General features: G+C 41.3%; 1 protein-coding gene across 2 annotated transcripts in view; it reads left to right on the top strand.

Moving 5' to 3' along the window:
* Window positions 1-2722: 2722 nt before the first annotated feature.
* ank3a (ankyrin 3a) overlaps window positions 2723-18412 on the top strand; it is a 129873-nt gene continuing 114183 nt past the window's right edge. The window contains exon 1 of one of the 2 annotated variants that reach the window (XM_046071359.1): window positions 2723-2875. In XM_046071359.1, coding sequence (XP_045927315.1) covers window positions 2807-2875 — 69 coding nt within the window. In that variant the 5' untranslated portion in view covers window positions 2723-2806. The remainder of the gene's footprint in view (window positions 2876-18412) is intronic. The other variant, XM_046071360.1, reaches the window with a different exon arrangement.

Genomic DNA, 18412 nt, shown 5'->3' on the forward strand with positions numbered 1-18412 from the left:
TATACTACACTTGGAGGAATCTTTGAATCACCCTAATCTTCTTTACTATGGCACATATTCAATATCAGCTTTTGTTGCAGACAAGTACAGTTTACAGCATCAACAGGTCTGTGGCACAGCTCCTCCCTCCTCTCTCCCTCATTTGATTCTCTGATATGGTGACTTGTATTTAAGTGCAATCACATGCACTGTAATAACTCGATTATAATCAAATTCAGGCAATACCCCTGTAAGGTGATGCTGTATTCTAATTGTCTTAACTGCATTATGCTTATAATTATCATAAATAAGCCCCAATCACAGCAGTTTAACTAGTTTGATTTATGTATTAGTTTGATTCATTTATTATGTAATCGTTCAGTGTGATTTCATTCAATGGTTTGAAATTATGTACTAGAATGACTGCAGAGCAACTGACGCAGAGCAGTGCTTCTGTACATAAACAGCAGCAAAGCCAGTGGTGATGGGAAAGTAAACTAAACTGAAGTAAATTCATCACACTCTCCCTCCATTTTCCTTCACTAATGAGATGTTTCCTGTTTGCTACCAGAAAGCCTACAAACATTTACCCAGTTATCTCATGGAATAAGTCTGGTTGTGTCTTTTGGCCAGGGTGTGTGGTAACATACTGTATTGTCTCTAATTTGATTTCATTTTGAAACTGACCTGCCAGTGACGACTGTGCCCATTAAAGTACCAAGTTAAACTGATTTCCAGCTAAACTACATTTACTCAGATTGACATCACTGAAACTACCTTTTACTTTTTATTGTGAATCATATCTGCTTCACATCAAAACACCTTAATCTGACATCAGCTCTGGCCTGTACGTTATCAGTTTGACTGCTGGAGTTTTTTTAGTTTTTTTGTTTGTCAGTTTTTATTGGCCATAACCAGCAAATGGACGAGATGCAGATGTTTTCTCTAACTAGCTAACGGCACATATTTTGTGTATGTGTGTTTGGGTATCTGTGTGTGGAGTGTTTCTGTAGCTGTGTTTAATACAGCTCAGCACATACCAGGAATGTATTTGTTTCATTGTTGTTGTCGGAATTCAAATATTACAGCTTCAGATGAGGCCACTTAAAAGTTGAGCGGATGCAGCGTGTGTCCATTGTGTCTTTCCATTGGAAAAATAGAAAATTCTGCAGCTACTGGTCTAAATCTCTCTGTTGGGAGGTCAAAGCCTAATTGACACCAAACAGCATGGTGGAGATGGCATACAGCTCGTCAGGAGCAGGAGGGAGGGAGAGATGGTTAACAGCAGTATATCCCCAGAATAAAGGACCTGTTGTTTCGAGGGTAATCACAACAAACCCTGCCTCTCTGTGCCTCTGCCTCATTTGTTTTTTCATTTGTTCTTTCATCCTCGCCATGCCTCCTTGGTTTGTCTGTTTCACTGATATCACATTGTTGGGTTTTTTTTCGCCCTGCCTTCCTCACCCCTCCCCATCACCCTCTGTCATTTTCTCTCTCCTGTCTGTTTCTCACTCTCCACTCACCCCTCCCCTCCTTCTGATCTCTCCCTCTGTGTCACCCAGGGCTTTTTGTTCCCATTTTCTCCCCCTCTCCCTGATTCACTTGCTCTCCTCCTGCCTCATTAGCTAGATGCTTCATTGGAGGAGAGCTATAGCTTGTTGAAGCTGGGAAGGCGTGGTCTTCCTGTCTTTTTCGAAGTCTCTCTCTGTCTGTTGAGTCATCACACATGCATTTTAATGGTTATTGGTTGGATATTGCTTGAATATTATCAATCTTTTTGTGCATGTCTCCTTCTCACCCTACCCCTGCCTGTCTCTCTGTCTCACACACACACACTTTTTACAGACCTCGATCAACCCAGTCCGCCAGACAGTCAGTCAGTGCCGGGTGCAGTTCTGTTCCAGTTTCCAGTAAGCTGATCCTGCTGGCAAAGGCTAGTGGGGAGACTTCCTTTTCTGGAAGGACCTGATGCATCGTGTTAATGATCCCCTCTCTCTCTCTCTCTCTCTCTCTCTCCCTTTCTCTGCCTCTCTACTGGCCTGTCAGAGGAGTCAAGAGTCTCATTTCATATCACAACGTCTGTGCAGGGAGCAACAGCAGAAATCACCCAGCCGGCAGAGTGAAGAGACTGTGTGGATCACGCCCCCCTCATCTGTTTCAGCCTTACACTCTTTCTCTCTTTCACCAACACCATTTAACATGCTTTCCCTTCTTTCTTCTCTCTTTCTCTTTCCTTGTGTCTGACCCAAAAATGTTCTGTCTTTTCTGACTTCTATCCTCCTTTCTCTGTGTCTCCAGTCTCCAGCCTCAGGTAGGCAGCACCACATCCAGCCAGAAGTACACTCCTTCAGTCTACTTCTCTCTGTTTATTCTTCCTTTCCTTCATTATACACATCCTCCTCCTCCACCTCCTCATCTTCCTCCTCCGCCTCCGTCTCTTAACTCTGCTCCTGCCTCCACACCCTGACTCTGAGTGCGCCGGAGAGAGTCGCCAATTGCGCACGGCAAAGGCAGCAAGTGGGAGTGGACCTCGGCAAGCGTGCTTTCAAGTGTGTGCGTTTGTGAACGTGGAGAGGAAGAGGAGAAAAGAAGGAGGAGGAGGAGGGAGAGAGCATCAGCACAGTCCTCCCAGTCTCTCCTCTCTTCACGCGCACTCCCACTCTGCATGGAACAATCCTTCCTTCACTGCTTCTAAATGGACATTTCTGTGGCAGCGTTTCACCAGTAAAGACAGCAGCTTCTGCCGCTCCACTCTGCAAGCTCCTACATGCTGGATTTATAAAGAACAAAGTGAGGAGAGGAGTGGAACAGGGGGAGATCTCTGAACATGAGTGAGGAAGCTAAGGAGAAAGCAGGCAGCGGGAAAGCAGCCCATCGCAAGAAGAAAGGCAAAAAGGTATGAGACAGGAAGCACTTTCTTTGTCTTGGTGTGTTTCATTTCGCTCAGTTGCTGCTTAGGCTCAGCGAAAGATGTTTTATGTGTTTGTATGGGAAGTGAGAGGTTCCTGGATGAGGTGAGATTAATGGGTGAGGTTGATGAACCCATTAGAAAGTGACTGAAGGTGTGTTTGACCATGTTTTTTATTGTTTTTTAATTTATTTGTTTAGTCATTTATTCTGATTCTGAAGTTTTGATTTTTTAGCACTCACTTATTTAAAGTGCAGCCTGTATACCTGGTTGTTTGTCTGTGAATCTTACTGTCAAATGTTTAAACATTTTTGTCTGTCATTGACAAGCCAGCATGTAGCTCTGACACACAGGAGAAATATTTGTTTAGCCTCACCTGAAGCGCTACTAAAGCCCATTGAAATGCTGTCTGTCTGTCATCAGTTATTACAATCCAACTGGTCGGTCTGGTTGTTTTGCTCTGGGTGATTGACTGGGGGAGCAGTGGTATGTAAAGTCGAGAGGGAGTATGTGTATAATGGGAGGCAAGGGGATGTCCTCAGGTGTTGGGGTGGGGGCAGCAGAATGCACGCACCTCACAGGCATCTGGTGTGCTGTCAAACTCCTCTATAGCTGTGTGTGTGTGCGTGTGTGTGTATTTGAGACACATGCAATGTATGTAATGTGTGCATAGCTTTCCTGTTGTTTTCCTCAGGAGTTGTTATTATGGCTTTTAATTGATGGTGTTTGGAGACACAGAAACATGTTTTAACTTATGAAGTGAAATGTTGGTTTGTGTGGGTGCTTGTGCTAATGTGTATACTTATATGGGAATTTCAGGTTGTGGTTAAGCACCTTGAACATGCCTGTGGTATAAGCGTTATTAAAACAGGTCTCTGGCCTCCTTTGCCTCCCATGCTGTCGTGTCAGTGTGGCTTTCTTATGATGAATGTGTTTTTGTGATGAAAACCACTGATCATACGCAAATAGTGTCACAAAAAAACACACTTTCACACATACACAAAGAGTATTTTCCAGATCATTTGCGCCTGGATGGGGCTTGCACATATTTGTTGTTAAATGTTAATCGCTGTTGTTCTATATTTTTACATTGTCAATTTATATATTTATGTACAAAATATTCTCTTCCGTTGCAATATGTCTACAAAACACAAACCTGGAATAATGCAAACACGATGTTGTTCTTTCTCTAAAAATAGTTATATTAATTTTCTCCATTCTTTTTATTATTCTTATATAACTTCCATTGTTTATTCCATATTTATATATTTCTAGATTTTATGTATGTCAACTGTATGTTTGTCTACGTGTAGTGATGTAGTGATGATGTGTAAAACACTACTTGGCAATTCTGATTCTGAAGATACATTTCGAGGTGGCCCTTGAGATCAGGGATTTTGTTGGACAGGGGAAGACCAAAGCAAAGCAAGCACAGTTATAACAGATAGCCACTATATGTTTTACAAGGCTGAGAGAACCTGTTATTGGGAAGGAAATTCATTCTTTTCCCATTAAATAATTGATGGCTGCTGTGATATGTGCCACCCCCAGTGGTAAAGCTGTCAGTCGCGTTCCTCAATGACAGCCAGAGACAAAATGTTCAAACTACTGACTTCAGTAATGAAATGTTGACACAAAGGAATGTCACACATTTAGTGGTGTAGGGGCTGTTGAAAATTTTTAAATGTGAGCAAACTGATCCTTGTTTACTTCAAGATGAAGCAGTTGAACAGTATGAATAAAAAATAAATTGTTTGAAAAATGCTGTATGTGAAAAATATCTTAGAGATATTTCATGATGTTTATTTCTTTGACATTATGGAACCAAAATATGTAAAAGGCAGCCAGACCAGCACATTTGATATTATCAATGATTTTAGCATATTAGTATAAATGTCAGTCAATAAGTAACAAGAAAATTGCAGTACAGACATATGATACATACGTTTTAAGATATAATATAGAAATGGTCCAGTAAATCTCCACTATATAGTTTGTTCAGCAGAGAGCAGGGACAAGTTGAAATTAAAGTTGATAAAATGTCCCACTCATTACATATTCTGTTAACAGTTAAGGGATCTTAATCCAAATGTTTGTTTATGTAATGAATTTATGCAAAAAACTTAATATTGGTATCAGCCTCAGAAATCCAGTATTGCTCAGGCTCTTCGTTGCAGAGGCAGTGATGGTCATTCAGATATTGGTCATTTTCTAAACTGATATTTAAAACTCTAATTCAAGAGTTTTAAATATCAGTTTAGAAAATGACCAATATTATGAACATTCAGTTCTTCTGAACATCAACTCCATTTCCCAACGGATTAAAATGAAGGAGGTTGGGTTAAGTTCACCAATAGGATTATCGCTGAGGCCCAAAGTTCTCTGTTGATGCATTTTCCCCAATGAGGCACGGCCCGTTATCTCTCCCACACAAACTCCAGACATGCAGCCATGAAACTGAAAACAGCCCAGCAAAATGATGCATATTAATGTTTCTCACATATATGCGTTGTTTGTTTGTTTGTTGTGTGTGTACATGTGCAAATGTGTGTCCATCTGTGTCCGTGTGTGTGTGTGTTGTTTTTTTTTTTGCTCTGTGTGAATGCCGGATAACTATGCCAGATGTGTTAATGATTGTAGCCATGGCAACTAGTTTCTGTTCTGAGCGAAAGATGTCGAGGGTGAGATCAGGCGGGAGAGAGCGAAAGAGAGGGAGTGAAAGAGGGGGTGGACTGGTGAACTTGGTGGCCAGAACAGAAATATATTTTTCATGAGGCAGCTGCTGTGACGGGGGAAGCTCAAGGATACAATCAAACATCTTTTAGTCAAGGTCCCAGACTTATCCCTATTAAGACAGGGGGTCGTAAATCAACACCAAACACAATATTGTGTTGGCCTTTACGTGGCTGCTGTGTGTGTGTTTGTGAGTGTTTGACAGTAAATTGGTGTGGTACTTTGATGTTTCTTCAAATGCTTCATGATCTCAGAGAGGCTTAATGATAAGAATTTGATGTAGTGATAGAGATAATGAGGTTTACATAACACACACACACAAACACACACAGTATTAGCAGGAATTCAGTTGCATATATTCCCACCACACAGAAGCTGCTGTTGGGTCATGTGAAAAAATTGCATGTGTACCCACTTGTGACTGGACATCTGGTTTGCTGTGCTCTGACGGGTGTTTGTGTAGTTAGTTTAGCTGCTTCAATTTGACATGGAACAGTTTTCTTGCGCAAAAGAAGAAGCAATAAGAGAAAAATGTGCCTGCAAGATAAAAAGACCCCAGGGGACTTTCATAGACATATCTCACTTCCAGAATCCTAATTACTATAACTAAGCTCAACAAAATTCAGCTGCTTGTCTGAAGGAAGAAAGGAATTGCTTATATTATCAGGACAGTAAAAAACAACAACAATTTATTTAACCAGATCTAGACTTACATAACCGTTCCATTAGTTTCTATACAATAGGCTACGCCCAATGAAGAGCAGACACAGAGTAAACAGAGAGTTTGCAGATTATTAAAGGGTCGGGTGTGAGTTTGTGAATTAAATTTAAAATGAAATGGAAACTTAGATGATGGACATCATCTGTATAACTGTACAGTTTGCCCACATCAATGCTTTTCCAAATAAATTTTCTCAGCAAAGTAAACATATTGTTATATAAGAGGTGCTTAGGGATGCTTTGGAAACACCATAGTTTTACCAGGTTTGTATCTACTCTATAAACTGCCCTTAACTGCAAGATGTGCTGTATGTTTACTCTTCAGGTGGCTGTGTAGGGATTGTGTGAGGAACGGCAGTATTTCTGTCAGAAAAACCTAAGCAGAGCTGTTTTTAGTGTTTTTGCTCAACATGCTGATGGATGGAGGCATGTGGTTTCACTGAAACACAGAAATTCTGTCACAAACAAGCTGCTGCTGCTGATCATATTTTGCCAGTCAATATATTCTGCCTCGACTCCTCACGGTATATTTGACACTCACAAAACAACAACAAGGCAATTCAGAGTGCATTTACTTGTTGATGTATTTTTGCTGTAAGTGACATGCAATCTTTTATAAGCTTGCCCCCAAAAAAGCTGCTCACCAACTGAACTTTTCATGTGACAATGTTTTTATACTATAGATACATCAGCAGCAAAAATTTACAAAGATCAAAATAAAAAGGTCAGATGATGCTCATTTTCCCCACTCTTGCACTTTTCACTGGACTGTATAGATCTCTCTTTTGTGTTACCTCTGTTGTCTTGTTCCTAATGAGACAGCCAGGCATCAAGGCTTGGGTAGCTCTGTTCTTTGTCTTGGATGGAAAAACCCTGCCAGAGACAGAGAGCCCCGCGTCTGGAGGACTGGTGAAATAAGCCGTTCTGTGACAGTGCTTTCAAAGAGAAATGGCACATCACATCCCCCAGATAACAGCAGGGCACTGGTGAATGTGCTGATGGAAGATGTGAAGCGTGTGCGTGTATGTGTGTGGGGAGAGACTAAGAGAGAGAGCAAACTAAGTGCTGCTTTTGTTTTTCAGATTAGGCTAATGGACTTGGCACAGATCAAATCCTTAGGAGGGGTAAGTTATGCTTTAAGGGATTTGGGAGAGAGCATATGGAGAAAGTGTGTCTGCTTTAGGGGAAAATACAGTCAATACCGTAAAATAAACAACAAATCGATTTAGTTGATCAGCAAATATTTTGAGAATCACTCTTTTAAGTCCTCTTCAAGCTAAAGTTCCTAAGATTCTGTTATAGCTTGTATGGGTGACAGAAGCGTGGACACACAGCACAGGAGACAGAGTGAAAAGTTCACATGCTTTATTACTCAACGCAGGTGCAAAGATGATGAAGGCTGGTGAGGCTTGGCGAGAGCAAGGGGCAAGCGGGTTGGAGATGAGGAGATCCAGTTTGCAGAGTAGCGTAGGAACCAGGCAACGTGAACACTGACAAGAATTTTGAAAATGAGAAACAAAAAAGGTTCTTATGAGAGCAAGTGACGAAAGCTAGAAACGCTAGAAAGTATGCTAGGCCTGAGGAACTCAACCATGGTAAAGTACTGAATAATCTGGCACCACCACACCCCAAAACACACCCCCACCGACAGACAAGAGGGGAGGGGAAACACCAAAGAATCTCCAGAGCCACAACACAGGCTGCGACAGATTCCCTAGTTCCAGCTTCAACAATTTGGGGGTGTGCTGTTTGCTTTCTTTGTTTTGTCTCAGTGTAAACTGAATATGTTTGGGTTGTGGACTGTTGGTCGGACAAAACAAGACCTGTGAAGAGGTCACCTTGGACTCTGAGAAACTGATGAAATTGTTTGATTTATCTTCTGACATTTCATAAATGATTAATCGATTAATCAAGAAAATATTCTGCAGATATATCAATAATGAAAATAATCATTAGTTGCAGCACTATACCAAGAACTAATATGTTTAATACTTGCCACAATATGTCTGTCACTAATGCATTTAAGTGTGATGATATTATAAGACCGAACAGAAACATGGTTCACAAAAAGCAAAAAACAGAAAGCTCTTCAAATGTCAAACCTGGATAGGATTGAACGTAGAATTATATTTTACTCTACAAAACTTGTTTTTGGTAGATCTCAAGCGTGTTCTGCAACCTTTTGCAGTACCACACACACAAACACAAAAGACCATAAAAATCAATTGAACCTGAATATTGATATTGGTATCAGGCCAAACAAATGCTGTAACCTGTGATTCCCCATCACATGACCTCCTTGACATTACTTGTATCTGCAGCATATCCTGGGTGCCGCTTAGAAATGTGGTTACTTATATAAAGCTTTACACACGTGTATGCATGCACATGTGCTGTATCACTTCAGTGTGGAGGTGGGAGTAAGTGCACATGTGTGCTCCCTCAGTAGCTCTATAAATGTATGCATGCATGTGTGTAGGTGGCTGTATTCCTGCCGTCTCTGTGTGGGTGTGTGTTTGGGGAGGTAGGCATCCGGGCACAGCTGCACGCCCTGGGGAGAGGGCAGAGGGGTCAGCCTGTCAGGGCTCCATCACTCTCCGATTAACTAACTGTATCTCTCGTTCCACTGAAGAAGGGAGGGAGAAGGGAATGAGGTGAAAAAAGAAGATGAGGAGCCAGGGGAGAGGGGGATGAAGGAGGTGAAATAGAGAGGGCTGAAAAGGCCGATGGAAGATAGAGAAGTGCGAGTGAGGTGTGAGCCGGGGAGTGACAGAGGAGTGGATGGAAAGGAAGGGGAGGAGGAAGTGTGAAGGAGGAGTGTTTCTTTCTCGGTCACTCTGTAGCTCTCCCTTGATCTTCAATCTGCTGTAGGGGAGGTTTAAGGGGCTGCTAGGCTTCATCAGCTTGTCGATGGTGAAACAGCTTCAGAAACCCCATCCCCTCACATTCTTCCGTTGTCTCTATTGAAAGGGCTGTGTCTGTGTGTCTTAAAACCTGCAATGTGGAACTTTTGTCTCCCCCTTCTGACAGTGAGAGTAAATACACAACACTGTTGACACGTGTTTATGACATATAGAGCTGCTGCTGCCGATAGGGTTCCTCCCCCCTTTCTGCTCTGGCAAACCAATCATTACTGGTTGGCATAAAACACATCACAAGAATGTTGCCACAGACAAAAGATTTTAAAACTATGGTATACTGTGAGTACAGAGAGATTTACCTGCCGGTAATAGGCATTATCAGCATTGTGTGATCTTTTTTGGCAATAGTTTGAATGTAACGGATGTTATTCTATATGGAAAAGTCCTGCACTCCAGCATTACCTTTCCAGAACCAACAAGCTGACGGTCCCGTCCCCTATACATAGCCGTTGGCCATGTGTGGAGGATTGCGAAAGTTAAAAGGACTGGAACATCTCCCTTAAGCTTGCTTTTTACATTTTTTACACAGCAATTCCACTTTTGTGTATACAAACGACTGCAACACTGTGAATGTGTTTGAGGAGCAAACCGAAAATGTGTGCCCCATATTTAAATGATTTTCGTGTTTCGCCCCTCTCTCTGATGACCTGCTTTTCACTACACCATCGAGTGTAGCCTTTTGGAACAGCAATGACCATTTTTGCCTTCTGTGTTATGAACTTTGTAAGCATAAACCAGCCTATGAGTCCTCCATTTTCTCTTGCTGACTGACTGCTGTTATTTAGCTGATTTGTTGATGGCTCCCTTGTTAAATCACAAGTCAGCTTTCTGGATTCAAACCTGAGGCACCTGTTGTTGTCAGACAAAGACACATACGTTTAAGCAGTCTTTAGTATGAATACAAGTATACAGTACTCGCAGACAGAAACCCACATGCACACAGAGACCAGGGATAGAAAGAGAGCAGGCTTGGCTAACTAACAAGGCTGTTAAACCAGAACTAATCAACTAAAAGACCTAACAAGGGCTCTGTACTCTTCGCTCTATCCATCCACCCCCAACACCCCATCAACAAAAGCAAGCAATTTGAAAAAATGCCTTGGTAAGTTTTTTTTTTTTTCTGACAGGAAGATGAATCAATACCTGTAAGAGCTCAGCTCAACTTAAAATGAGTTCTTCTCCCTGTAAGAAAAGGCTAAAGCCAGCGTTGGGCTGTTATCTGGTATCAGAATGCTTTGGTCTAGTATTCACATGTAATTAAAAAAAGGTCATGCCTCAGTCTGAAAATTAAACTTCCGGAGTGCTGAAAAATATTTTGGGCATGTGATATTAATAAAAAAAGCCATTTAATATGAAGAAAATTGCTGAATCGCTACCAAATTTGAATGCACAAAGACCCAACATTTTCAACCTGGGCTGCTTGGTGACCCAGACTGGAGTTGCTTTGAGGCATCTAAAATGTAATAATGTGTGCCTTCATATCCACTCTACTGGTATTTCTCTCTGCTGGCAGTCGCTGCTGCCTGAACCCCGCAGCCTCTTCCGTTTCCCACAGCTCTGTCCGGAAGGCTCTTTACATCTCTCTCTGTTGTGCTCTTTCCATTTCTCTTTTCCTCTTTTCCTCTCTTCTTCAAAAGACTCCACAGTGAGAGTCAGTAATGGAAAACAAGAGAGAAAAAGACATACAGAGACTTACACTGTCAGATTTAGAAACCCCTTTTATCAAGTTTGGGATCCTCCTTAAGCCTCTCCTGGCGCAGTGTCGTCATGGCAACTGTTAAATGCAACAGAGCAGGATAACAAAAGCTTTTGTTCTGTACCAAAAGCAATAACGGTGGTTTATGCTCACTGTGTTGTCTGCCGACCTTGTTTTGACCGCAGCATTGTCTCACCCTATTTCTCTATTTTACTATGGCTTGTGTGAATGTATGAAAACTGGTTTATTCATAGTCCATACTTAAATGAATTGAGTCACAGATGCACTGGCTATAAATTGTAAAAAAACAATAAAGTTTTGATGTAGTTAGTTATTTAATAAGGCTCAGGTCACAATGCACAGAATATTCCAGCCATGTGTGAGAACTGACAAAGATCACACTATTCCCACAGTAAACCAGCAAGGAAAAGACATCTTGTCACGTGATGTAAATTCCTTTTTATTGTGTTTGATGTGCAGCCTTATTGTGTTTATTCACAAGAAATGCACATAGCAAGCTGTGGTGGGTGAAAACAGTCTAGATTTTAGTTTCAGATTTCAGAGCAGTGGCACCACCAGAACCTGAATGATGCCAGTGACAGAAAATGTCAAAGCCCAATGTTTTTTGTAATTAGAATAGTTTATTAAAGGAGGAACATTTGTCTACATCCCTCACTGTTCCTTTGATTCACAGGTGTTGTTTATTTATGTCAGATGATGTACCGTGAGATCAGGAATACATCCACGGTAGAGGAAAACCAGATGGCTCACCCCTGCTTCCTCTGTGGGATGAAGAATGAAAGCTTGCTAGTGAATAAAATCGGTAAATTACATGAAAGATGAACTGTGTAATCCCAGGCAGAGGAGATAGCTGCAGTCTCTCTCAAAAAGTCCATGTGTTAAGACCCTTCTGCTGGCTCTCAGCTGGAAGATGCACTTAACAGCAGGACCTGGCTTCCTCTGACATTCAGATCGTCTCACAGATAGCCACAGAACTGAGGCTGTGTTTTGAAATGTAGATCCGATTGCCAATTTAGCACTATTCATGCTAAAAGGTGGCCGGAAAACCAGGTGACGGAGACATCCTGAAGACATGCTGTGCTATACAAATTTTTTTCAGGGTAATTCATCGATGGTTGATCTAGTGTAAAAAAAAAAAAAGTTTTTAATACTACTTGTTTCTTTTGCCAGTTGCGTTTTTACTGACAGTAAAAGTGTCAGTAGTTGGATGGATGATGGGCATAGAAGGTGCATCACTTTCCCTCACAAGAACGGGGCACAGGTTCTGAGTCCCGTGTTTGGTCAGGTTTAGGTAACAAAACCACTTTGGAGAGGCTAAGGAAAGATCACGGTTTCAGCTACATGTTTATAAAGTGTGTTTTGTGTCAGTAAAATCACTGTTGACTTTTTCAATATTAAACCAAGATCATGATCTTTCCCTAACCTTAACCAGATGCTTTGAGTACCTAAACATAACTACAAAAAGTAAAAGTATGCTATGAGCAGATATTGTATTGCAAGAGTGGAAATTGTAGGGAAACAAATTAAATCTGGTGTCACTGATCATTTCACTGATACGTAGTATATTGTGACTTGCAAAATATGTAAATTCCGCACACCTAATTCATGTTTTATGGATTTTCCCAGGCTGTCTGGTGGCAAGGGCAACCCTATCAGTGGGGCTCTCAAAACAGCACAGGGAAGAGGTGCGGGGGTGGAAGGAAATATGCCGACTGGGAGAACCATGTTCAATGTTCCCCTTTTTAGATTTCAGTTCAGGGATGACAGTAGCGTAATGTGAGCCCCAAGGCAACATCACCTGAGCCAGATGGTACAGTAGCATCGTGGGAGAAGATTGGTAGGAATCAGTAAGTAGGAAGCAAGTCAGAGGAAAATGATGGATGAGAGACAGGAGAAAACTGGAAGAACCACGTCTTTAAAAGAGAGCGAAAAGCGTAGGGATTCGTGACAGGTGAAACCACGGGGGATTGTGAGATGTTAAGCAAATCAAAGACTTGGAGTAGAGTGGAGAAGTGGGTGAGTATATGAATGTCTGCAAGTGAACGCTCACATGTACACCTAAAATAAACCCCTACAGGCATGCATGAGATCCCTAGTCCCAGGGGCTTCAGTGACAATGATGGTGCCATTCAGTACAGTGCAGGTTTTTCTACCACACCATTAGATAACTCAAGAAATCATCTCCTTGCTGCTGTAGAGAAACTGTGACATTTGTCAGGTTTCAGTGTATGAACAAAAATGTTCATCTCATCTCTTCTTTAACACTCTCTGCCTTCCTCTCTCCTTTCCTCTTACAGCCAAAGAGTAGAGGAGCCAGACGGATGGGATTTGCTTGATATTGATATTGATAACTCAATTTCTGTTGCAGGCAGGCCAGTGTGGTTTTGATTTGATGATATTCCATGCTGCTCGGGTATGGAGTAAAAGTTGCCTGTCTTCTTGCTATTAATCTGGCTCTCCATTTGCCCAGAAACATTTTTAACCCTAAACCTTTTGAGACGGTTTCTTTGTCTAATGCTGCTACAAGCTAACTTTGATCAGACAGTCTCGGTCGTTATTGAAAACCTTCAGTGTACCTCTTAGTGCTTCCTCTCCTCTCCCCAGCACACCATCTATTCCCCACATCATTTACTTTAATGAGGAGCCGGCAGTGGTGATATGTGCTCAGTCATTTTCCAAAACACCTGCTTCGCTCAGCAACACACATCCCAAGATATTATTTCTGTTCAACCAAATACTTCACTGATGATGTCCATTGTACAAACAACAGTGATGTAATGGCCCATTAAATGAAAAAGCTGCATGCCACTGGGACAGCTTTTACTATCCTGTTTCAGATTCCAGAGGATAGTTTGGGATGCAACTATCTTTTCCCAAGCCATCACTTATTTTGTGTCTCAGTAAGGCTAAACGCAGAATAAAGGGGATGTTGGCATCTTTGTTATTGTTGTGGGCATGAGCATTACATAGTGATTTGACTGAAGCTGATAAATGCTGACACATGCTTCCTGAGAAGCTGTGTTGAGAACCTTGACAGAAAGTTGGCTTCAAATCGTAGCTGCTACGTGGGAGTGCTCAATTTTGTCTGTGAAGGCTGACAATCATATCAGCGTTTTTGACAAGCTCTGCTTTCTCCATCAACACTACATGACACTGGCATTTTCTGTAGAACTCTGGAGAGTATTTTTTAAAAGCTCAATTTTCTGCGTTGGTGTATCAGTTCAGTATGGATGGTAACCTGAAACAGTGAAAATTATTATTGAAATTGATCATGGCCCCAGTGCAGAGTGCTTTCTAGCCACTTACTTTACGCTGTGTTTACTGGGTTATGAATAAGCTAAGGAGTGAAAGTAGCATTGGCATGTGGGAGGAAGGATGGCATGGTGATTTTCACTGTTTTATATATTGCATGCACGGTGTGTTTGCATGTTGTGGAATGTCCCAGTGGTTCTGCAGAGGGCGGGGGTGTGGGTTGGTTTCTTCTCACAGTTACAGGGTTTCTCCTGCCCTGTGCTCAGTGACAGTACACGCACAATGTGACAACCTCCTGCTATGAGGATATGAGTCTGTTAATGAGATTCCCTCTGGACCTGTATGCATGTGCATTTGTTTGTCATAGAAACAACCTGGACATCTTAAAAGAGGTTGTATAAAGTTCATTCTGTCATCAGCTGTTATACCAATTTTCATAATGATGCCTCGGATATATTATTGAGCTGGATTGTGGTAGCTTCATTTAAATATATATATACATATATATTTAAAATCAAAAACAATTTATGTGATCATGCAGTTAAAATGGTCTCTACATACATATTTGGTACATGCAGGGGAAGTGAAAATGAATTGCTCCTGGCTCTAGGTGATTTGATGTGATTAATATGAGTAGGTAGAAAATTAAGGGAGGGAGGGGGGCATGTGGGCAGTATGGTGGGATACAGAGGATGTGAGGATGATGTGATGGCGTCCAGGAGGCAGCTGGGGAAAGAGGGAGCTGAGGAAGCAGGGAGGAGAGAGGAAGGCTGAGTCTCCCACTTGTGTCATAAATAAATCACTGCTGAGATCTCCTTGCTGTCTATCCCAGCATGGACCAGGATGCTTTCATAGTTCTAGTTCATCCCAGATGGCCTAGTTTACCCTCAGAGAATAAGCCAAGCCATAATTTACCAGCTGGGAACTACCGCTATATCCATCATCAATTACCCAGCTCAACCGAATTCAAACACTTCTAAAGTAAGCAGGAGAAATTTAACAATGTGGACACCCCCGGAATTGAATATTACCTGCATGAACAACAGAAAAACAATATTAAAAAGGCAGAGGGAAGCCAAGTTATCTAAAAAATCACTGCCCTCTTAAATACAGTCGCAGAGGAGGGTGTTATATAAAAGCGAGTGGGAAGACAAGATCAGCTCCCAAAAAAATGTTGAGTCAAAAATTACTAAATGATGTGCTCTTGTCAGCTCGGTACAGTATTCCACACCCATACAGACAGTAATGAAGTGTAATGCAAGGGAACAAAGAGAAACCATTTCCTCCCTCAGTGTCGCTAAACAATGGAGACATCCTCCTCGGTGGCCTGGACAGAGGGGGATTGAGTGGTTCTGGAAAGACCTGCGTTTCTCTATGGCGGTGATTGATAATGTTATTCGTCATGGCTTGCATGTGTCTGTGTGTGCTTCTGTATCTTTCTTTATTGCAGAGGCATGGAAAAAGGCACAGAAACAAAGAAGGGAGACAGAAAGTACAATAGTACAAAGGACAATTGAGAGCCAGAAAAAAGCATCCATCACTAGTAATTAACAACATCCTAGACTTTCACGAGTCAGAATGTAATATAAACATGTAATTCAGAAGCACTCACATACGTATCAAACCTCTTGAGTCCTCTGTAACATATGATTGTCTACTGAATCAGTGACCACAGCTCAACGAGTGCCATGAGATTTCTTCTGTCGTTCTGCCGTAAAGTTATCATGAGTACAATTTGTCAAGTCAAAGACACAAATCTTTTTAATATTTCTTCTGTTCTAGTGGCAATTTTCCAAAGTGTGTCTCAACCAGCCATCTTTGTCCAAACTTACTTTTTTAGGATACTGCGCTAAAAGACATTTAATACTGGTCAGTATCATTGAGCAGGACTCCTGTTTCCTTGTGATATGATACATTTTGTTTTCCTCTTACAACTTTGATCTTGATATTAGCAAATATAATATTCCAAATCCACAAACATAAACACAATTTCAATGTAATTCAGTGTTGCAACACCTCACTCAGGAGGAGAAAGAAGTGGATGAGGTGGGTTAAGATTGCATGCTTTTGTTTATAATTGCAAATTATTGATTGACAGTGCAGAGTTTTCTGATGCTTCAGTATAGAATACCAAATTTATTATTTGGTCAGATAAATAAAGTTTAGCAGGGATGTGTAGAATGCTGTTTGATTTGAAGGACAATCACATTTTGTTTGAAGCGTCATTAAAACTGACTGAGTTGTCCATTTGGACTCCGTCTTAATTTAGGGCTCCTTTAAACTGTGCTATTTTGAGAATTGTGCCAGTCAAAAAGAAGTGGTCTGAGACTGAACTGTACTGTATCTGAGACATCCACCGACTGCAGATTTACTTCAGTGACTAAGACAGCCTGTGTCAGAAATTTCAAACCCAAATCCCATCATTTGAATGCTGTGACCCACCCACAATTTATAAACCATATGATGTAGAGTACACTGGAGAGCTATCTTAATGCTACTGCTAAAAACAAACGTACCTCAAACTCACTTTTTAGAATTAGCAATCTAGGCTGTCCTCTTGTCATTGGCCATGACCGGCTCCACACTCTCCTTCTCCTCCTCTCTTGAACTTTTTGGATGCATAGAAGTGTCAGCGCTGTGGTCAAAGTTTGTTTATCACTTTGCTACATTTTCAAAGCACAAGAAATGGAGGACTTCTTAGACCCATTTCGCACAGTGCGATACACGGTGAACTTGTAGTCTGTGAAGATTCTCAGTCATCCAGGTCATAGTTATCCAAAGAAGTTGAACCAAGTCCAGTTGCCCTTGACTTTAACCTTCTTTGGATAGTGAACTTGTACGATCGTTAAAACACATCATCAATTGGCGCCATTACTCAACTGTGCTCAGTCATGAACTTGACTCACCGTACTCCATTACATCCCTGTATGTACGACATGAAGTTTAAGGGATCCTCTTGAGCAACTGACTACTGAAGCATCTCCAGGGTTCCCCTTATGCCCTAGTTCAGTTGTCCAGATGGCAAAAAATTTTAAAAATGTATTACTTACCCAAACAAGCATGGCCAGAAAGGCATTTCAAGCTGCATATTTTAATAATCCACATCTCATCTGTGATCTCAGAGAAGTGCCGCCCTCCATATTACTATCGGCTACAAGACTGCACTGCTGGAATTTAATTGAATCAAATTCTTTATTTAATTCTTAATCTGGTATTTAATTCAGTAATTTCAAAGGCCAGATTGTTTTCTGATTAGCGTCACTGTAATAATGGCCCTGCACCCGGCCCTCTGCGTGTGCTAAAACTTCCAATACATTTCAGAGAAAATATTATTTCCCAACTGAAACTGGTATCTAATTGTCTGCTTTACCAGCACAGTCACAGTCACAATTGGAAAAAGACAGCATTAGTATTGACCCTACACAGGCCTGTGCCTGAGTAATGTGCTGAAAGCTGAAGAGATGCGGCTGACAATGGCAAATGAAGTTAACGTGACTTCTGCTCCACTTTTGAAATCAGGACCTAACTTGGTTTACACTCAAGAGCAGTTTAACTGTTTGGTTTGATAAATCACAGCAAATGAGGGAAAAGCAACCCTGAAGCATTTGAGGCCAAGACAGAGAGTTACCATTTTCATTGGCTCTCTTGGATGAAATACCCATATAATTTTGTAGTGAGTGTATCATATGAAACTCTGAAGGGATTTTCTACAGTGTCACCGTGGATGAGATTGGAGAGGAGGAATGATCTTCGCCTTACAGTAGGGCTTTACCTTATTGTATTATCTATAATACTAGCTAATTGGAGCTGTCAAACTGCTGATAATCTGTATGAGAGTGTGCCATTCGAAATGGCACAGCGCAACCTCAACATTTCTAAGAGAGATGATTAGAGTATGTGTGTGTGTGTGTGAGGCAGAAAGATTTTTTTTTTTAAATCATGCAGCTGAGTAAAAAAGGCTGAACCCAACAGTCGTTTGTCTGACAGAAAATGTAATGAAGTAGATTGGATATTCAAGAATTCTCCTCTGCTTTTTCTTTCTGTCTTTGAACACTTTTGATGGCTTCAATTTTTCTGCATAAAGAAAAACGTCAGGACTTGATGACCGCCTGTGGCTCCGGAGCCCAAACAATAGCAATATTCTTGTGATGTTGTTAATGTCTTTAAGTAGAAGTAGTTTGA

This window comes from Micropterus dolomieu, linkage group LG15 (genome assembly GCF_021292245.1).
Source record: "Micropterus dolomieu isolate WLL.071019.BEF.003 ecotype Adirondacks linkage group LG15, ASM2129224v1, whole genome shotgun sequence".
Taxonomy (NCBI): Eukaryota; Metazoa; Chordata; class Actinopteri; order Centrarchiformes; family Centrarchidae; genus Micropterus; species Micropterus dolomieu.